Source organism: Gavialis gangeticus, unplaced genomic scaffold (genome assembly GCF_001723915.1).
Source record: "Gavialis gangeticus isolate Ggan-Ray unplaced genomic scaffold, GavGan_comp1, whole genome shotgun sequence".
In the NCBI taxonomy this organism is placed as follows: domain Eukaryota; kingdom Metazoa; phylum Chordata; order Crocodylia; family Gavialidae; genus Gavialis; species Gavialis gangeticus.
The window spans coordinates 20081321-20103725 of NW_017729034.1; the positions used below are offsets into that span (position 1 = coordinate 20081321).

A 22405-nucleotide genomic window follows, 5' to 3' on the forward strand; every position below is an offset into this window, starting at 1 on the left:
CGTTTTGAAGGGACAGTGTTTCATTTAGTCTCATTTCGAAGCACTGTCCCATTTTGTTTCGTTGAAACTGTTTCGACGTTTCACCCATAGGCTATGATGAGGAATCATGAAAATGCTTAAAACATTGTCATTTCTTGCCTGATTTGGATGAAAATTGCAGGGATGGTAGCCCCCTTCTGAGGACATGAATCATGCCAAGCTTCAAGGAGATAGATGCAGGTGTTTCTGAGAATCTGCATCTCAAACTTCAAAAAGCAAAACTCATGTCACTTGCCGGCACTGGCAGCCTCCTGTCATCTGGCACATAGACCTGGAGGCCTGTACCCCTGGGAGGGCTGCGGGGCTGTGCTGGACTCCTCCCGGGGGTGCGGGCCCCCGGCGGTGCGCTGGATGACAGGAGGCTGCTACTGCGGCCTGGGACCGGTGCTGGGAGCAGCCCACACCCAGCGCTGGGGAAGACTGATGCTGCTAGCCCCAGACAGCAGTGGCAGCCTCCTGTCATCCAGCCTGGCAGTGGGAGGCAGGGGAGAGCCAGGGCTGCGCTCTGCCTCTAACCGCTGGGCTGAGCTCCATGGGGCTGTGGAGCTGCTTGGAGCGCAGCCCTGGCTCTCCCCTACCTCCCGCCACTGGGCTGCTTCAAAACTCAAAATGTTTTGAAAGTTTTGAAATGTTTTCAGTGCCCTCATTTTGTTTTGAAGCTGTTTTGAAACTTTTTGTTCATTTTGATTTCACTGTTTCAAGCTCAAAACACATTGAAATTGCTTTGAAATGAAACGCTCGGCAAAATTTTGCACAGCCCTAGTGACTACATGGCTAGGACAGACATTAAAAAAAATCTGAGTCCGAACTGATTCAATCTTTGCAGATTAGACTGACCTGCAGAGAGTGAACTGGTTTGGAAGTAGATAGAAGTTCAGCACATGCCTACAGTGGCACAAGCCAGAAGCCTGGGGGCACTAGAGCAGCCCTCCCTTCCACAGGGAAGCTGAACTGAGGTTGGGGGGGCATGGCCCAGCAGCTCCTTGGTAGCCAGGAGCAACCCTGGCACACAGGGCTGCCCAGCCCCAGAGGGGAACTCTTCAGGCAAGAAATGACAAAGTTATAGGCATTTTAGTGATTCCGCACTACAGCCTATGGCCAAATCACTGAAACAGCATCGAAACTCCAAAACAGATTTGACCGAATTGAAATGGAATAGCGATTCGAAAAAAATCACTATCCTGCAAAACAGCCAAATCCGAAAACAAAACATAGCTGTTTCACACAGCGAGGCCCAGAGGGGAACTCTTCCCTCCCACTGCCTCAAAGGGGGCTTTATGCAATGCTGCCCGGCCCAGGGCAGGGTCAGGGGTAAGAGGAGGCTCTGTTCCATGCTGAAGGGAACTCTTCCCCCTCCTTCTCCTCCCACCAGAGCGGCAGCAGGAGTGTGAAGCTCAGCTAGGCAGGGTGTAGGGGTGTTTGGTGTGAGGGGGTGTGTGTGTAGGGAACCCCCCATGGCGTGCAGCCCATGCTGCCTGGCAGCAGCAGCAGGCGGGGATGTCAAGGATCTCATGCCTGACACAGGCATGGCTCTAGCCAGCTGTACAGAGGAGGGATCGGAGCTTGCCTTATCCCTGAGGCTCTGCTCCCCCGGCCTGTAGCTCCAGCCCTGGCAGTGGGGGAAGCCCTGCACTGGAGCCTGCTGTCTTCCCCACTGCCTGCTGCGCAGGTCCCCACACTCTGCCAGGAGTCCCAGCCCCGCTTCCCTGCACAGTCCAGCCTGGGGCTTCTTTGCTGCAAGTGTGGAGCTGCAGGCGCACAGTGTGGAGCCCCAGGGATAAAGGCAACCAGCACTTCACTAGGATCGAGGAGTGCGGCCTGCCCGGACTCTTCTATCCCCTGGGCTGTGCTCTGCACTCACAGCAGGGCAGTCCTGTGCTGGACTGCATGGAGAAGCAGGGGGCAGGGCTCTCTCCACTCCCGGCAGGGTATGGGGACTGTGCAGCCAGGAGTGAGAAGACAGCAGGCTCCAGTGCGGAGCTTCCTCCACTGCCAGGGCTGAAGCTACAGGCCCAAGGAACAGAGCCTCCCTTCTCCGTGCGACCCTGGCTGGAGCCACGCCTGCACTGGGTATGAGCACCCTGATGTCCCCGTCTGCTGCTGCTACCAGGCAGTGGGGGCTGCATGCCATGAGGGGGAAGTGTGTGGGTCCCTACACCCCCCACCCTCCCTCACACCCTGCCCAGCTGAGCCTGCGCTTCCACTGGCCCTCTGTGGGGGGAGAACGAGGAGGGAGACGAGTTTCCCCCAGTATGGCACAGAGCCTCTCCCTGCCACCGACCCTGCTCTGGGGCCAGGCAGCATCACATGAAGCGCCCTCCTCCCAGCCCCAGGGCGGCTGGGGGGGTGGAGGTAAGGGGAGGAGGAAGAGTCCCCATCTAGCACCTCACAGAGTCCCCCTCCTCACCCTGGGAGGAGGAGGAGGAGGAGGAGGAGGAAGAAGAGTTCCCTCCCTGCCCTGCAGGACAACCAACCCAGCATGGCCCCGTTAAGGTGAAGAGGGCAGAGAGAAGGGTTAATTCTTCCCTCCGTCCCTTCCCTGCAGCTGGGGTCTGCCAGTTCCAGGGCCACCACTGCAGCCCCCTTCCCCCCTGCTCCCTGGCAGACTGGCTGACCTTGGCTCTGGTGGGGGAAGAAGGGAAGAAGAGAAGAATTAACCCTTCTGCTGCTGGCCACGGACCCTGGGCTGCTTGGAGCAGCCGGCTGAGAGGCTGCAAGCATCCTGGGCTCCATGGGCGCTTGTCCACATTACACCTCTCCTGTTATGACATTACGCTTTTCCTGTGTCCCCATGACAAAAATTGCAATTAAGCTAGCTAAATAGCATCTGTATCCACATTGTCAGCTGATTTTATTGTTTTAAATTTTTTTTATTGTGATAATTTAAAACATCTCCAACATGTTTTACTTTTACCTCCTGAATTTCTTCCATGATGGTTTTTTTATCATTTAATATTTTCAACGTGGATCTGACTTATGCCTGAAAATGTGATTTTCCCTGCTTTGCAACTATTACACCACCAGGTGCCGCTTGGGTTCACTTGGTAATCCATGGAAATCCGTTGAATCTCTATTGTAATACTTCAACAAGACTCCAGGGGCTAATCTTGCAAATCTTTACTGGTGATTTAGTTCAAGGTTCAGATTAATGAAAAATACAACTTTTTTGGATTCCAAAAAAAATTGATCCCCATGTTCACATGTACTTCGTGGCAAAGAGCAAATTGTTATGGGTCAGGCAGTTCAAGACTCAGGCTAATTAAAAAGACTTTGTTGGACCAGGTTTTTGGTTTGGCATGGCTGGGGGGGCAGGTCAGGAGTGAGGGGGACCAGCAGGGCTGGGAGGGTAGGGGTAACCCATGTGGTAAAGTAACCTGGGTGCTACTCAGATGCGGTACCCCCTCTCCAGTTGAAGGGATTTAGCAGGTGTTAGTCCGTTATGGGAGGGGTACCCACTTACAGGGGAGCAGCCCTCCTCCTATCCCCTATAGAGTAGAGCTGAGACCAACTGGAACATAACCATATATAGGTTTAATAGGAAAAGAACAGGGTGGAATATAACATGTATTTGCCAGGGGAAGGGGACCCTCAGAGATAATTGTACCCCCTGTCCGGGCACCCGTGGGGGGTAGGGGAACCAGGGGAGCAGAGGGGAGTCAAAGGGTGAACATACACATATAAGAAAGACAAATCAACAGCAGACTTGAGGTGCAGGGTTCACAAAATATAAGATGCAGGGTTTCCCAAAATATGAGCAGTTTCCCAAAATATGAGGAGCAGATCCCACAAAGTTTGAGGCATACACACCTCAGTTGGGCAGGGTAAAAGAGGTGAGGGGAACCTACTTCCCAGTGGGGATTCCCTTTTGCAAGCAACTCAACCATCTGGTGCCAGGAATTGAACCCAGGTCTCTCACCTGGCAGGCAAAAAGCTGTATCACTGAGCTATTAATGCCTTGACTGCTGGTTGCAGCTCCAGGCTCTAGTGCCTCCAGGATCCTCCATGCGCTGTCTGCACACTGAGCTACCTGGTTTCATGAAAGAGGGGGGTTGGAAAGAACCCAAGCTGCTCCCTGCAGCTTGGGGCTTTGATCCCTCTGAGACCCACTGTATGGCACTCCCAGGAAGGTAGGGGGCTGTGGATCAGGAGTGAAGGGCACTGGCAGTGTATGGTGTGGGCCGTGCTAAACTGTTTTATGTGGCTGTTGCACCCAGCTCTGGGGTGCATCTCAGCCGTTCCCATACAGTTATATGGAGCTGTTACACTCCAGAGCGGGGCTACCCCATGCCATGCCACACTGAGGGACTCTCTTGGACACCCCTAACTATAAGGGTTGGACCAGGGAGAATTTCCAGCTGTAATCCCAGCCCAAGAAACAGCTCAGGTCCAGGAAAACCAGAAAAACCACAGAGGCATAGCAAGGGGTGGCCCAAGAAAGATTTCCACCTCTAATTCCAGCCCAAAAGAAATGCAGGAATGGGGATTTGTCTCTGTGAACTGCTTGCTAGGGCATGGCTTCCTCTATTGCTAATGGGGCAAGTGACAAGAAAACAATAATATTGCTGGCCCTAGTACAGTCACATCTATAGGAAACTATATGGTTTACTGAACTGGGTGGGTGTCTGTTCAAACTCCTGAAAAGCCAGGTTCGGAGGGCTGCCTCAAAGCACAGACTGATGAGCTGTAAACTGAGCTGCAGGGGAATTGGAACTGATATGCAAATAGGGTTACTGTGAAATGCTGATAAAACAATGCACTGTCAGATTTCAAGTCTCCCCCAAAAAAGCAGACCTGGGGTCCCTGGACTCTGCAGCACAACATGATGAAACCATGTCTGGCTCTGTATGAAAATATAAAAAAATAAAATAAAATTGCTGAATCAAGAAGTGTGTGGTCACTGATTTCTCATGCTTTGAGGTGTCTCTCACTTCCAACCCACAGCCCCTGCCCCCGCAGCGCTGCCACTGCCCTTCACTCCCAACCCACAGCCTCTACCCCCTAGCCCTGCCGGTACTCTCATCCAGGGCCTAAGGGTCCCAGCCAAAAAGCAACTTCACTGGAGCACTGTTAATGCAGACAAAGCAATTCAAAGAGGGTCTGGGTTTTTGGTTGTTGCTGTGTTGGTGTAAGGACATAGACAGGCAAGGTTCTATGAGTAGATGTGATAGCTTTTATTAGATCAGCTGAGTAGTTAGAAAAAACTTCTTGGCAAGCTTTCGGGCTCAGTCACCCTTCTTCAGTCATAGGAAGTCTTTGATGTTCTGAGATTCCAAGAAATGAAAGAAGCTAAAAAGATGGCAGATGTCAGTGAAAATGTAAATAGGGTCAGCACTCCAGGATTTGGCCAGAGTCACTCAACTGGTTTAACAGGCTCTGTTGAGGAATCTTAAGGTAATAGTCTAAGGGGGGGGATGGGAAATGTTCCTCGCCAGTCCTACAGGAGGCACAATATACAACAATCACACAGAAAACATGATCATGCTTTACAGCCAACCCACTGCCGGTGCCCCTCACCCCCCTCACTCCTGCCAGGGTGGCCCAAGCTCTGGGGTGTAACAGCCACAAATAACAGTGCATGGGGAGAGCAGAGATGTACCCAGCTCTGGGGTGTAACAGCTCAATATAACAGTGTACGGGGAGGGCTGAGATACACCCCAGGGCCGGGTGCAACAGCCACATACAACAGTTTTCACAGCCCGCACTATACACTGTTATATGTGACCATTACAACACAGAGCTGGGTGCATCGCAGGACCCAAGCCACTCCAAGAGTGTGCAACTCTCCTCTCCCTGCAGTGGCCTGGGGGTTGTGGCATGAGCAAATGGGGAGCTGGTGGTTGACACAGGTGGCACCCCCTGTCCCCCTAGCCCTGCCTATGCCCCTCACTCTGAACCTGAAGCCCCCTGCCCCACCAGCCCTGCCAGTGCTCCTCATTCCTAGCTAATCTGCGGCCCCCCAGCCCAGCTGGTGCCCCCTCAGTCCTGACCTGCAGCCCCCTGCCCTTCCTGCCTCCTCCCTGCCAAACCCTGCCAGTGCACCTCACTCCTGACCCGCAACACCCTGCACTCCCAGAAAGAGGCAGCAGTATGACTGCCAGGCAGAGCAATGGCAAGCAGAGGATGGTCAAAGCTATGGCTTGGGCTCTGAGCAGCTGTAGCAGGTGGCAGGCAGGCTGCAAACAGCTGCACAGGGCACTAGAGCTCTGGCACTAGCTCCATGCTGGTGGCAACTGCACACAGACCTTGGGGTGAACGATGGGGAAGGGGCTAGGGCAATGCAACCCCAGCCCCTCCCCTGCCACCCACCCAGAGGCACACATGCAGCCACCAGCAGCAGTAAGGATCGGGCCCTTTTTGTGGCTCCCCTGTGATCTGCCCCTAGCATGCCAAGTCAAGGTATGGGTCAGGGGTGAGGAGTTTTTGGCACTCCGTCCAAAAATGCTGCCAATGCCTGACACAGCAGGTAAATCTTTCATACTATAGGTTGCAATGGATATTAATCAGGGATCTTGCCAAATCAAATTAATTTTTTCAAAGTTAAAAAACAATTCAACATCTAATGACATTTCCCCTTCTCTTCACTGACATATTTTTGGAGCAAAATAATGTACTTAGGCCTCGACCAAAAGCATTTCAGCTTGAAGAAGGGAAATATGCCACGAGGCAAAATTTATTCACAGTAAAGCCATGGGGCATTACGGTTGTCACCCACGCACAAAAATATTTTTAAAGACATAAATACAACGTTCAAGTTTCAGTTAGCACCAGCCCAGCATGGAAGGGAAAAAAAAGACACCCCACCCTCCTTCAGTTTCAGTCACATGGATTCACACCTGTTTCTATACCATTATGATTATCTGGAAACAGAAGGAAGTGATTAGCACCCTAATATTGGGGCTCTTGATTTTTATTACTATTATAGCTACAGTATGTAGCATGTCAGAAATTATGAGACTGACTGGAAAAAATATACTATAGTGTTAATGACAAGAGAGAGAAAACCTGAATATGGAGATGCACTATAACTGAACTCCATACACAAACTCAGAATCACAGGAAAGCAGGGCTGGAAGGGACCTCCGGAGGTCATCTAGTCCAACCTGTTGCCTAAAGCAGGATCATCCCTATCCAAACCACCCCCTATAAATCCTTGTCTAACTTGTTACTAAAACTGTGCAATCAACCCTATCACAACCTAAACTGAAGGGCCCTACCAAATTCATGGTGGAAGTAGGCTGTGAGGAAGCTCCTTTAATCTTGCAGATTCCCTTGTGCCCGCCCCCCCGGCCCATTTGCTGCTTGGCAGCCCTTTTGCTTGCTGTGGATTGGCTGGGAGGCAAAAATGGTGCCATGATGGGAGGAGGGGGGCACATAGGGGAACCTACAACATTACAGGAGCTGCTATGCAGCTCACTTCTGAGGTGAATTCAGTAGGGCCCTACTAATCTGCCCCAGGTAAAGCAGAGGAACAGCAGGCCATGTCCTGCTGCTGCAAGAGATTGTTAAAATACACTTGAGAGATCTGACTCCACATTATAGAAGGCAGCCAAAACCCACACACTCCACATCACCTTGACCACGAGAAAAATTCTTTCCTGACCCCAGATGTTGCCATTGGTCTGGCCCTGAACAGAGGGGCAAGACCCTCTAGCCAGGATCTTCTGGGTTTTCATCCTAGCAGGAGCACTTGCACACCCCAGTCAAAATCCCCAGCTTGGCTGCAGCCAACATCCAATGCTTCTGAGGAAGAAAATAAAAAAACCCTCACACCTGACATGCAGCAAGAGGAGAAAAAATACCTTCTCAATCCCAGGTGGCAACAAGCAAAGGCCAGAAGCATGAGAAATTACCCATAGTAGAGTACAGACATAGCTTGTCCTAGACTCAGCCCTGACCAATGCTTGTCCAACCTCTTCTTGAACACCACCAATAATCGAGATTCCATAACTTCTCTGGGCAGTCTGTTCCACTGCCTTGCTGTTCTAACAGTGAAGTTTTTCCTGATATCTAACCTAAACTTACTTTGCTGCAACTTCAAGCCACTGGCCCACATCCTGTTTTCTGCAGCTGAACATGTCCATTTCAGTCAACCTCTCCTTGTATGGCTTACCTTTAAAGATCTTTATCTTTTGTCACCTGCTTCTGGACCCTCTCTAATTTCACTACATCCTTGTTAAGATGTGGAGCCCAAAACTGCACACAATACTCTAGATGAGGCCCAACCAGTGCTGAGTAGAGGCACTACCACCTCCTGTGTTTTGTACCTAATGCTCCTATTACACTTCAAAGCTGCATTGCATTTTGTGGCAGCTGCTTCACACTACAAACTCATGCTGAGTCTGTGATCCACCAAGACTCCTACATCCTTCTCCATAGCACTGCCAGCCATGTTGTCTTTGTGTTTTTTTGATTATTCTTCTCAAGGTGTAACTTCTTGCAGTTGCCAGCATTGAACTGTTAGCTCCTTCCCAGTTTTTCAATTTGTCAAGATCCTTCTGAACTGCACTCCTGTCCTCCATTGTGTTTGCAATGCTTTCCAGTTTTACATCATCTGCAAATTTGCTCAAGCAGCTCTCTATTCCAGCATCCAAATCATTAATGAACTCCAAAAACACACAAGTGCATTGTAAAGCTACTAAGCAAAACTTTTAATATATAAAAAGCATACACAATGCATTAAAATATATATCTTAAAAGAGAACAAATGTTTCAAAAATCAAAGGATCAAAAACTGGGAAATGATAAAATTAAGTCTGCCCACACAGAAAATTTCAGCCCAAATATTTAAAGCTTGGCAAACTTATAAACAACTGAAAGTAAAATCTTTCCATGGAAAATACTAGCATAACTACTGACTTACCAATGTGCATACTCACTCTTCCCTCACCCCCAGTTTAATTTGTTAATAGCCAGCTTAAACAGACACTAAAATTCCGCTATGAAAATTTGCCTATTCTGGATACGAGTTTTGTTTAGAAGTACTGTTCCTGAAAAATCAGATTTTTAGTTTGTTTAGCCCCATTTTGTACTGCATAAAATCAGTTTGCCTTGTATAATAAGCTAATCCTATTTGTGTGGGGGTCTCTCCTAGCAATCAAAGCGAAGAGAGGTGGGTTTTTTGTTGCTGTTGTTGTTGGGTTTTTTTTTTTTACACTCATAAAATGACTGTAAAACCACAAATATTTGGAAGAGTCCTTTGGGACCAATACAGAATGTGACCTTTTTAAAAAAAACAAACTAATTGGATTTCAGGTTGAAATTAATATTTTACCTGAAAATTGATCCAAGAATAGGAATACAAATCCAGCTCAGGGATTTAACAGTGTGAAGTTTTATACAACTTGAGTTTGTGTAAAACAGTGAGCATATTAAAGGAAGTTAGACAAAACACATGCACGATGTGTGGAATGTTTAAGGTGCCCATCAAAAAAAAAATCATCTTTAACAATGGTTAGGGGGGAAAAGGGGCATCAGTAGCTATTTAGCCTGCAAGTCAGGATACAGCTTCTGAATCAGATCTTTCTAGACCTTAAATGCTGAAGGCTGCAAGTGAGAGAGGAACAGTGGAAAAAACTCTGGTCATACTGAGTTCACTCTTCCTTTCAGCATCCACACTCTGTTACTGTGACACAGGATACTGGGTAAAATGAACCTACAGTCTGATACAGTAAGTGGAAATTCTTGTTCTTAGGCCACTTTGCACCCCCCAGCTTACAATATGACTCATAGCAGTAGGTTGCTGTAAAGTATTTGGAAAAGCAATGGACTTATGTGTTTATGGAGTGTCTAGCTCAGTGGATCCTTGATTTCTTATTGTGGCCTATAAATGTTACCAAAAACAAATGCACAATATAACTATTCTTCCTTAGGGATTTATAAAGTTTTATTTCTGAAAAGGCTTACTAAAAAAACTACAATATTAAAAAAAACCCCAAGTTGGATTGGGGAGTGGCTTCTTGACTCACTGTGAATGTTCCAATTCTGTCCAAACCTTATTTTGCTTTGGCCTTGCAGAATATATTTGCAAATTCCCAGACCAACTCTAAGCTCACCCTATTACACATATCAGAAGAATGGTTGAAAACAAGAAGGCTGTCATGTCATACAAGCCAATTCTAGAACTGCTTTGGAGTAGCTAGTTTACTGAAGATCAATTACCTTGATTGCCAGAAACTAGTTATTTGCAAATAGCAGAAAAAGAAAGCAAAAATATATCAAAAGAAATGTTACCTTCCCGTAGACGTTCAACCACAAAGGTGAACCCAGTAGTTCGCGGATGCAAGACATATTCATATTTTCGAAGTCCATTCTTTTCAGCAAATTCATGACTGCGGGCTTTGGTATTGGCTAAAGGTAAAAAAACCATTAAAATAATTAATATTAGTTGCAGAGAGGGAAGGGAAGAAGGCTTAAAGCTTCAGTATGGTGTAAAATCAGGCAAAACAGCAGCAGTACACGTACAGATGAACAGCAGTTGTTTTCTGATGGAAGCAAAATTAAATGTGCTTTCAATTAGGCTCATAAGTTAGGGAAAAAAACGAGTTGCTAAAACAATTGTTAATTCTCTTACTGTATGAAATTATCTTTAAACATAACTAACAGGTCCTTTGCATTGATCAAATGCAAAGTCAAAGCTCTCTTTTAAGAGAGACTATAGTAAAATGGACATTGTAATATATAAATTCTATTAGCATTAAAAACACTGCCACTAAAAGGTCACAATTTATAATAATGGTAACTTTTGATACGGATTGAATTAACTTAGTCAAAAGTGTTAACTTGTGTTAAATTGTTACAAGTACCTTCTCTCTATCCAAAGAGAAAAAATTAATGCTTCTTAAATATAGACAAGCAGCAATGAGTCAAATACACTAAAACAATATTTTTGTCATCTCATATATTCACTTTGAACTTGATAGGTTTCATTTATTCATCTGTTGATTCATAAATTCGAGTTGCATATCTATATATGCTCATTAATTTTTCAGCCTAATGCTCTCTACAGCAAGATGGGCTTGCCTCTGTATGTAAGCTATGCACAAGCCATCTGAAAACAGTTTGGCTGAACACGTAGTAAAGTATGTTTTTCAATGGTCTGGCAGAAAGAGTCCCCTGATGAGGAAATGGCACGAGTCTTAAGAACTAATTACCAACACAGCCAATTCAGCAAACAGCAAAAGAAACGCGAACACACACACACTGAAGAGAAAGCCTCTGGAGACGAGTGGGCAGAAACCAATTTGTTTTACAGGTGGTGTAGGAGAATTCTCTGAACTATCAGTATTGAAGTTAATACACTCAAATGGCTTTGCCTACTACATTTGTGTCCCCGGATGTTGCTACCACCGCATCTTCCGAGGTAGAAGGCCTAAAGGGCACACAGGATCTTCCTGAGACAACCTGAGCAAAATGCATTTAATCAAGTCCATGTATTAAACATCACTATATGTTTTATAGTCCTTCCATTATTATTTTTCAAAGTCAGCATTCCTGCAAAAAAGCTGCAGAAAAAGATCTTTGCCTCATCAATACAAAATCTAACACCTGTACACAGAAGAGCTCTTATTAGAACCGATCAAATCTAACAGAAAATGAGGATGAGGCTGTCCATGGAAGACATGTTGCTGCATAGTAAGGTAGCAAAATAAATCAAGCACAAGTTATTACATTTTTCTTATAACTGGGTTAAGGTCTTTGTCACCCTAATTCATTTGCCACTGAAGCAGCCAAGAAGATTAATGCAACATTGGGCAAGTAAGTTTACACATCTTTCTTTACATTCTAAAACACAAGCTTTCTTTATTGGTAGGTGGGATACTTTACATGAAGAATAGCATGTTTGTTAGTAAGTATGCTACCTAAAAATCAATGTGCCAAATAATTTTTGTTGCAACAATAAGACTGTCTTTCATGCATATTGCCCTTACTTTTTTTTACAATGGAGAAAGAGCTTATTGACCATCTAATCTGGATAAAAGTCTAACTACTGCACAGTAACCACTAAGACTGTGGAGTAGTTCCAGAAGACGAGTAAATGATCCAACAGAAAAAAATTAAATGTACATTTTTCTTCTAAACTTCAGAACCAAACCACACCACTTCAAACAAACTTTATAGTTCTAAGAAAAACAGAAAAGCTTCCAAATTGAGGGTGTGTGTCCTTATGGACATTAAAATATTAAATATTCCATTTAGGACACTCATTCACACTGACTATCCAATCCATTAAGAGAATTACTTTTAAAATGTCAAAATTGGTCTATACTCAACTACAAACAGAGATCTACACCATAGATTCTTAAGCTGGGTTCCAAGCTAAAGGAGAAATGGGGAGGGGGGCCAGGAATGAACACGTACTAGGAGGTACAACTATTGTACCCTTCCCATTTTACTGAATGAAAGGAGTGATTCTAACCAGATATGTAGGGGTACCCAAGAGCCTTCCTGGCCTAGAAAAGATTAGAAACTTAGTTTGGTACACTAGAATGCTTACAAAAGACAGCTGCAATTAAACATAGAACATGTTGCCTGAGGAAAGGGTTTTAGGTGATATTTGGTTATTTGAATTCATGATGCTTTGAGGACTGAAAAAGGAAAAGCTAGTAAGAGGGTGAGAAGACCATATTTGAACATATTTTTATTGGCTAGGGACAGAAGTTACACATAACCCTGTTTAAGTAATCAAAAACTGGTTTAAACCTGTAACAGAACAGAAGTTCAGTGCATATAAATTGGTTTCAAAATGGCTGAAACTGGTTTAAGATAAACCTGGTATCAGACTTAACTGATTTGGGTCAAACCAGTTTATGAAACTTCTGTCCCAGATCCCTTTCTGGTTCAAGTTAAATCACAGTCCCCCAGCATCCTAGCATGCTTTGCAGCCCTGCTCTGGGCTGTGCTGTCTGGTCCAGCAGAGAAGGGTTGTGGGGCAGGGGAAAGGGAAGAGGAAAACCTACCCCGTCTGGCAAAGCTCGGCTAGGGTCTGGGGCCTGGGTGGGGGGTTAAGCCCCCCTTCCCCAAGTACAGAGCTGCCCTGCCCTGCCCTGCTAAACTTACTGCTGGCTACAACTGTGAACTACAAATCCCAGAGGCACCTGGAAGCAGGAAGAGGAAGTGATGAGTCCTGCCACATTCATTTACCTGAATGGCCTATATTCTATATTAATGGCCAACCTGTGGTGCATGTGCCACAAGTGGCATAGATAGCCTGTGTGCATGGCATAGAACAGATCAGGGACGGCAGCACAGCACTAGACATGGCAGGAAACAGAAAACAGAGTGGATAGGACAGGGAGCAGAAAGAGCAGCAGATCAGGCAGGAAAGAGAGATCAGAGTGGCACTTAAGAAGTACTGAGATTAATTTGTGGTATGCCTGGCAAAATGGTTGGCCCTCACCACTCTAGGCTAACTCAGAGTACATGTACACATTACACTTAGATTCACCTAAGTATGGCTACTGTACTAAGTACCTATCTGTACATACATCTGGGGAGGTTAGATTGGGAAAAAAAATGGCTGGCCTGATCCACTGAATGTCTGCACACATCGGAGCACAGCCTCAGGGCTAGCAAAGTCTAGTCACTCCAGTCTTAGGGCTATACTTTTCTTACTTCCCTTTTCCTCCAGCCCTGCACTGGGCTATTTTTAGAACACTCAGCCACCTCATTCCCTGACAGACAAGCCCTCTCCTCACCCCCCAAGCCAACCTAAAGTAAGCTTCATGATCAAAGATCAGGTCCTGGGAACTGCTACATGTGCCTTCAGGGTTGTGCAGGGAAGAGTTACCAGGGAAGAGTTGCCACCTCACTTGTATCAATAGTTGGAAGATGCATGGAGAATGAAGCTGGGAGCTGCAAAAAAAGAAAGGATGAACTCATGGCTAGGGCAAACTGGATTCTGCCTCTACTGAAAAGTACCTCTGTGATGCACAGCCAATCATTTAAACCGAATTTTCACAAGCTGTCCTTGTTGATATGTTCCTTGCTACCTGTTTGAGACTCCCCCTTGCTCCCCTGCTCTGATCATGCCCCTCACTCCCCCCACAGCCCACCCCTTGCTTATGCCCTCACTTCCTCTACAACAGTCCCTAGCCCTGCTTGTGCTCCTTACTCCCCCCAGCCCCCCAACCGTGTTGGTGCCCCTTGCCCCCCACCTATAGCCCCTGCACCCCAGCCCTGCTGGAGGGGGCTTCCAGCTGCCAAGCTATGGGGCCAGGGACCCATGTTCACAGCTCCATGCCCCCAAGAGAGGGCAGCAGCAGCTACTGCAGCAGAAGGAGCATGGAGTCAGCTCCCCCCCTGCTGTGGGCAAAGACAGGAGTGGGGCAGGCTCCCAGCCCAACCCCTCAGCCCTGCTGGTGTCCCCTATCCATGACCCACAACTCCCCAGCCCTGCCAGAGGGGGACCCCAGGCCCCTGCAAGCCCCACTTACCTCACAGGCTCCGAGAAGAATAGAGCCTGAGCCAGGCCTTGGCTGAGACAGCCTCCGGCCCTGCCCTTTCCAGTCTCCCTCCTGGCAGGGTTGGGGGTTTCCCACCCCTTTTGCAATCAGCTCTTGTAGGCTGGAACTCTGTATGCCTGCAGAGCTCTTTGTAGAAGTGGGAAATCTGCGGGTATCTCTGCTAAAAGGGAAAATCCATTTTTTCTCTGATAAAATCAGGAAATGTGTGGTTTTCAATGTTTTTCCATGAGAAACAGAAAACCTGGATCCCTTGATCATAACTTTCCTGTGCCTCATGTCCTTAGTTGTTAAATGGAGATATGCCATTGTCTCATCTTAATATGTTTTGTGCAGATACATTCATTAATTGTAGTGAAGCACTAAGGTACTATATAATGACAAGTGCTACAGAAAAGCCAAGGAAGAAGTAAGAAATTCCACCTTTCTTCAGGCTTGATAATTAGGAATGTAATAGCTGGGACTCATATCAGCTACTTGTTAAGTTTTCAAATAAGCACTCTCTGCTTTATCCCATGCTGTCTCTTTTGCTCAGCAATTCTGCTCTGTAAATACCTGCACTGGTTTCCTTCCAAACTTGCTTATAGAAATACCTCTCCAAAATACCCTGATAACAGTTGGGCTGCTAGTGGGCTGGGGCCACTATCTGTCATACTATCCACCAAATACTGGATATGGACACACCCAACACCTAAATCATTTTAAATGCAGTTTAAACCTGAAGTGAACAGACATGCGAGCCTATTTAATAGGTTTAAAGCTGCCATGAACAACTCTGAGGCAAACCTGGAAAATCAGGTATCCTTTGAACTGGTTCAGTGTTGCACGCAAGTGTCAAGTGCTCAACAACACAAGTCTCCAGGCATCCCATACTGCTCCCTCCTTCCCTCCACTGCTGCAATTGGCTGTTCTCATATGCAGCCAGAACTCTACTGCCCCTTACCTGCCTTTTTCCCCCCCTTTTGTTGCTGCATTTTATCAACAAGCTCCCTTGCACTGCTTGTTCAATAGAAGCTATCTAACAACCAACTACATCCTCACTCCCTGCTTCATCTCAACCCCCCCTACCCCATACCATGCCTCCTTGCCAGCTCCTGGAAACCCAAAAATATGGCACTCCTGGGTCCCGCTTTGCCAAGTCAGGCAAGCACACTGCCAATTTTGGTCAGCTGTGGTCTACTGAAGTTTACTGAACTCATGTTTAGGAGAGAAAAGAAAGCAGAAAATTGAAAACATTCCAGCCACAGGTCACCCACCTCATGGGGCCTCCACAGTATGGATGCAAGCACCCCCACTTTCCCTTATTCACTGCAAGGCAAGCTGGGCTAGGTGCTAATTCTCTTGCCCTGGTGTCAGAATCACCTACGGTTACATCATTTCCTTGCACCCAGGCTATCTTTTGGAATCCAGCATTGTTTATCAAGAAATCAACTGAATGTTATACAACTGAGACCACCACAAAGCTGAAATTGGAGCAGGTTTGCTCTTTCATATTTTTCATACGAGTGTTCTTAGCTGAAAGATAGAAAAATGCTATTATCAGATACACTACTGAGGGAAAAAAAAAATCAGAATTCTGCTTACTGACATGCATATAATTGAATCAGTCATGGGCGGAAGGGGCAATAAAAAACACACCTGAATATTTTATCCTGAATACTTTGTAGCAAAACAGAGCATAGAGGCATTTAACCCAAAACAATATCAGAAAAATTGTCAAAATGTTGTAGAAAGAGAAAAGCTGGCTTTTCAACAACTATCACTGGAACTACATTAACAACAACCTGAATCCCATCAAACATTTCAGACTTGGATTTTATAATGCTTATGATATTGATTTTATAATGCTTATAGTAATGAGGGTGACAAAAATGATCATTTTAACATTTCTAAAATGAGACATGCAATTTTCATAAGCTAGAGGAATGTTTTCAGAGTATAAAAGAAGCTTGTATATATGTCTCTTCCAGTGTTAGCTATTTTTTTTGATTGCAAGAAACTCAGTACCTCTTATTGGTATTCAACCAACCTCTCAGTTTCATTCCAAACACAATTTTAAGTGTTAACAAGAAAAACCGTAAACAAAATTGTTTGTAACTACTTCTGATAGTATACATTAAAGGAAAAATATGCACTTGGTAACTATGGATCATTCAGTAGCAGAATAATTTAATTTTGAATTGTGCCTGCATCATGAAGAAAGTGCCAACTGTCTAGTATTCTAGTGAATTGAGACTGTCAAATATTTATATGTAAGGAATAACATTAACATATAAATGTATGTAATGCCTGTTCTCATATTTGTAAATGGGAAATACAATCATATTGCTGATGGGTAAAATTTTGAAAAGCTGCTTAAGTGACTTATGTTTCCAAGGGTGTGCCTACCACAGTAAAATGGAGGTGCATTATGGCATGTACCACCATACCTTTCCTTGTTTAATCTAGATAGGATGGGTAACAGTGACATGCTAACATACACTAGCCCCTAACATGTACCTAGGAGGCCCTGGAGTTTGTACTCTGGTTGATAGCTTATGGCAAAGCCAGTGCACTCTTCCTATGGCTAGTCAGGTTAGCTAGCCTGTGCTAGCACAGGTATGTTAGCATGTGTTGTATGCTCAAAAAAGTTTTTTTTTTTTGTAGACAAACTCAAAAGTCACTTTTAAACACACTGCTTCAAAAACTTCAAAGCATCAGAATAATAGTCTTTCCCTGGCTTTCAGTGAGTTCCTCTTCCATGCATCTTTGGGAGAGGAGGACAGATTAGGAATGAATATAGGTTAAAAATAGTTCCAATATTGTTATTTAAAAAAACAAACAAACATTTGGATATCACTTCAGAGCTTCAGCAGGAAGTGGACAAATCTGAAAAAATTGCAACTATTTAGGCACTGCTATTTAGGTACCTTCCCACACCATCTTCCAGTCTTCAGTATCACCACTAAAAATCTTCTGTGGAATTCACAATATGAAAGTCAAATGAAGACCCTTCATTTTAAGTAAAATTAAAGGGAAAATACCACATCGCTATTTTCTTAAGGGTTAACGTTTAATTGTATGATCACACATAGGCATCTCTTTCCATCCTCCCACTTGCAACCTGTGCAATAACCTGGTCATCTTGGCTGCTTGCAGATGTTAAACAAAACAAAACAAAACACAAAACACATTTTAATGGAAGCTCTGCAACATCTGTATAGATTGGGCACTTCAGTGGGGCTTTCTGGTGTTTTTAGCTAAAGCTGATTTAATCAACTATTAGATAAAAACACCAAAAAAGCCCTACTAAAGCACCTGATCTCTACAGACACTGAAGAACCAGGTCCAACTAACATGCTGCTTTTTCTGGCCATGCACCAGACTCGGAACAGGAATACATTGAGTTTAAAGTGCCGCTTTTTAAAAAAAAACATTTGGAAGCAGCCCTTAACTCCTACTGCCTTTGTCTCATCTCTCTTTCTCCTTTGTCTGCTTTGGTACCTTCCATAGTAAATGGGCAAGTCTACACATGCAATTAATGCAATCAAATATACTCTGGTTCAATTTGAGCCAGAGTAAACTAATCCTGACATCACCGTCTACACGTATGTTTAAGTGCAGTAATTTACTGCACTGCCAAATACTGCTTGTATCAGACAGGACTATCCCGCAGTGCAGTAAATTAATCTATTACTCCCTAATGGCCGCACACGTGTAGATGGTGACACTTTACTGAGCAGCAAATTAGTCTACTATGCAGTAAAACGTCTTGTGTAAATATGCCCCGTAGGTGGTAAATTTGGAGCAAGCATAATATCTCATCTATATTGACAGATAAGAGCATATTTTGGGGTGCTAATAAAGCAATAATCAAAATTTATAAATTGTGTCCTTTAATTGCTTAGAGACTTTATATCAAGACACAAACTGATTTCAAGTAAAAGACTGCAAAAAAAAAAAATGTTCCTCAAATAAATCATAGTACGTACTCATAATTGGGATGCAGAATTTGGAAATGGATGCAGAATTTGGTACCTTTCAATAATTTGTATTTCACAGAAATGAAAAAAAATGGTCAGAGGAATATGCAAGACAACTGATACCCAAAGCAGTGAAATGAAGTTCAAACAGCTTATCATGTACAGATGAAAAGGGAAACACAAAGAAATATTCAAATCACTTTGCTTTACTAAGGTGCAGGCAAAAAAGCATCTGAGATAAGACAGATCACCAAGTAGAGACTTAACAATACACCCTGTCACAAAGGGGGAGATTGCTAAGGCTTTATCTATATATATGAACTGCAATGGTTTAACTAAAATCTGCAATTCCTGTGCATAGGCAAAGCCTAAAACCAAGAGTGTGAGAGACTCTCAAGCTGTCTGATTAAAAGGATCAGAGTGGATACCACTTTCTAGAAATAAAAGATATTTTATTTTTTTCATTATAACTAATCCAAAGTGAACCTACTCTGTTGAATTTTGGAAAGTACTTAGATGAAGTACATTTTTCCTATCAGTCAACTTTGTCTTATTAAAAATATGTATTTTAGGTAATGTCCAACAAAATTGCCTAAGAGGAGCAAAACTGTCAAACTGAAAATGTGGAGAAAGTAAGTGTGTGTAGGAAAAATTTTCTACCTCAGAAACTTCAGTCAAAATGGCCTGAGCAGTCTCCTTTATCAATGGTGTGCTCTGAGTAGTGGTCAAACACAGGCATTATAGTTTAGATAATTTAATACGTGAAACTTAAGTAAGATAATAAAGACTTATGAGAAATAAGAAAAACAATCTTTTTTATGAAAAAAAACCATGCTGTACAGTTTCAAAGGTAAAGAAAAACTGGGACTCAACAAACGTCTGGTAAACATTTCAAATGTTAAAATATACAGTGTAACTGAGGTTGCCTGTTACCCATCACCTATCAAACAGCTAGAATGGTTCCCATTCTTTCAGACTTTATTCACAAATAAAACAGACTAAACATTCAATGGAATTTTAATGATCTCCATTCCAAGCTAAGACATAGCAATGTCTATCTGTGAGGTTCAATTTAACTCTCATGAAGAGCTGAAGTCAAAGAATTGGCAAAAATTTCCAAAGACAGAACACTGAAAATGTAAACCCAGTATTTGTTTCCAGGTGTAAACTCTGGAACGTAAACTTAAGCCATGACTTGTATCAAAATAGCTTAATTCACATAATTATAAATCATCATGTTCATGTTGCAGCATATACTTACAAGATTCTAGGCCAAGCCTGTGATTTAAGTTAATAAATGTTTGTGAAAATAATGAAACGTGATGTAGAAAATGCTTTACCTGACTCAGAAGTTAAATGCATTGTTATTTCAGGTTTTTGACAGAGAATTGTACAGAAAGATGCACTTAAGTTATGCACTTCATACAGATAGTTTCATTGTCATGTAGAAACAAACACCACTGTTATTTGAGGCTGCTGTCACTGGTCAGACTATTTTGATTTTTTGATGTCTTTTAGTACACAGTGATATTTTTATTACACCATTTTTCAAAGAATATATTGAGCTAGAATGAGACTGAAGTCCACAAAAATACACATCACCTATGTTGTCTACGTATACATAGGTGGGGGAGTGTCTATAGTCAAAACCCCTTGTCCATATCACTTAAATAATACCCAAGTAGCCACTACGCAAATGGTAAACTGAGAATCTTCCTTGACTAAAACGGTGCACATCATCCCATTACTTTTCTTACTCTTCTGTTCTTGCTCTGATCCACTTTTTGTCTCATTATTGCGTCTTTTGATTTAGACTGTCAATACTCTCACTTTCTATCTGCTTGTACAGTGCCTACCACGAGACCCAGCTTGAATGAGGCTGTGAGGGTCTACTACTATATATTTTGAACACAGTAGAACCAGGATTTGGGGTCACAATCCAAGCCTTGTTTCCAGTCCTGCCACTGTGGCAATTCATTTATCCAACGTATATGCACACTGGCACATGTAAATTATTCCTGTAAGGGGGGAATAGTTTCCAGCTGCCTCAAAACGTTATTTGGAGACTTTATCCTTAGTAAGGCTTTGAAGTCCTTGGACAGACACTTAGACGAGCGCGGCCAGATGGTATGTGGTGCCACAGACACTTCCATGGTGCCACATACTGCACATTCAGGTGTTCTCTGTGCTGCAAAGTAGCAGCATGGAGAGGCAGGGAGGAGATTTGATCTGAGGGTCAAAAAAACCCGTGGAAAAAAACAGTGGGTTGGCACATGCGGGGACAGCATGCACGCTGCTCAAAACCGGGGCCTGGCTGGAGCGCCACAAATCGAGCTGTCGGCCAGGCTCCAAGTGGCAGAATTGCCACTGCTGTAGCCTCAGGTGGCCCCCAGGTAAGGCTGCTGGGGCCAGTCCAGTGCTGGCCCCAGCCTCCCCTACCTTGTCTGGGGTAATCTGCTGTGTGCCAGAGGGCATATGGCACAGGTGTTCCTGGGGACAACCAGTAGCCACACAAAGTGTGCCACTGCTTCTTGCACCCGTGGAAACAAACGTCCAGGCTCATGTGGACGTGGCCTTAAAGTTCATAGCTGTGCTACAAAATTCATGTACTTCATTGATTTTGGGTTTTTTTGCATCATACTGAACATTCTTCAAAAGACTATGACAAGAAATTCATGAATTTCTTAGATGGCTAGCTGAAGAACCTCACAGTAAAAACTAAGGGCTCAGTATTGGTATTACAGGCTTTTGGCACGTTAAGCTGCTTTTTACCATTGAAACCCGAGAGGATAGAAATGAGCTAACTCATAGCAGTTCAGCATACTGGTACTTTCCCCTAATGGCTGCATTTTATAATTTATAATCTACTTAAAAAAAACCTCCATCATATTTTATTGCAGAAAAAGCCTTCAAAACATGAACTCAGTGTAACAAATGGAATATTATCTGCATGAGTCTGCAGACTACCTGAAAATATAAATTCCAGGGCTCCTATCCAGCAAAACACTTAAGTGTGTGTTTCAACTTTAAGCTCTTGAGTAGCCCCATTCAAGTCAACAGAACTACTTGTATACTTAACATTATATACAAGGTTAGATGCTTTGCTGGATTGGAAACTTTAAGAGCTACCATCCTCCCCATTCAAGTCAGTAGGTATGTCTACATGTTCATTAATGTGCAGTAACCAGAGTTACTGCACAGCACCACTGGTGAACACCTTTTTAGTGACACTACTGCTCAGTAGCCTAATAATACTGAGCGGTAGCGTATTTGCACTGTCCGTGCTGTGACACGCAACTGCACAGAGTTATTAGGCTCCTGTGCAGTTAGCATCTCGTGTAGATGCCACCCAGTGAGGTGTTAATTCTTAAGTGAAATCCTGACAATTTAAATGCAAATTTGCTGCTCATAAAGTAAAAAAGGCAATCATCGTATGATCTAAACAACCTATTCCAAGTAGCATTTCAGTTAGGTATGGTCAGTGAACTGAATTTAGAACAGTACCACCAACTTTGCTACCTGTCTAACCAAGGTTCCCTCTAAGCTGCACACGTGTACAGCCACACACAAGAAAAAAAATCATGCCTGCAGTAACTTTTTAATGCCGCGCACCCACCCCAACCTAGCCACAGGCTGCTGCAGGAGAGGAAGTGAGGAGGGGAGGGCAAATTGAGATACCTGTGCAATCCCAGCCAGTATCGGAGCCACAGGCAGGTAAGTTTCACTGGGCTTGGAGGGAGGATGGGGGTGGGGTGCAGACTGAAACCCCCACAGTGCAGGAGGAAGTGTGGTAGGGGCAGGGTGCTGCCCCGCTCCCTCCTGGACTATTGGGATTGTCCCACAATCCAGCCCGGCCAGGGGCCCATTCACCGTGAGTCAGAGCCTGGTGGTTCATCCAAGGTTGTGGGTTCCTGCTGCTGTGCACACTGGGGGGGGGGGGGGGGG

At 44.5% G+C, this 22405-nt stretch overlaps 1 protein-coding gene and 1 long non-coding RNA gene across 7 annotated transcripts in view; one reads left to right on the forward strand and one right to left on the reverse strand.

Annotated features, from left to right (window-relative positions):
* Positions 1 to 22405, reverse strand: part of LCLAT1 (lysocardiolipin acyltransferase 1) — a 324248-nt gene that overhangs the window by 124206 nt on the left and 177637 nt on the right. For all 6 annotated transcript variants that reach the window (XM_019527033.1, XM_019527035.1, XM_019527032.1 and 3 more), the window contains one exon: positions 10270 to 10386. In XM_019527033.1, the coding sequence (XP_019382578.1) occupies positions 10270 to 10386 (117 nt within the window). The remainder of the gene's footprint in view (positions 1 to 10269; positions 10387 to 22405) is intronic.
* The window catches only part of LOC109304447, a 4644-nt gene continuing 1222 nt past the window's right edge, over positions 18984 to 22405 (forward strand). Inside the window, exons 1-2 of the long non-coding RNA XR_002099393.1 lie at positions 18984 to 18998; positions 22240 to 22245. This is a non-coding gene — a long non-coding RNA (uncharacterized LOC109304447). The remainder of the gene's footprint in view (positions 18999 to 22239; positions 22246 to 22405) is intronic.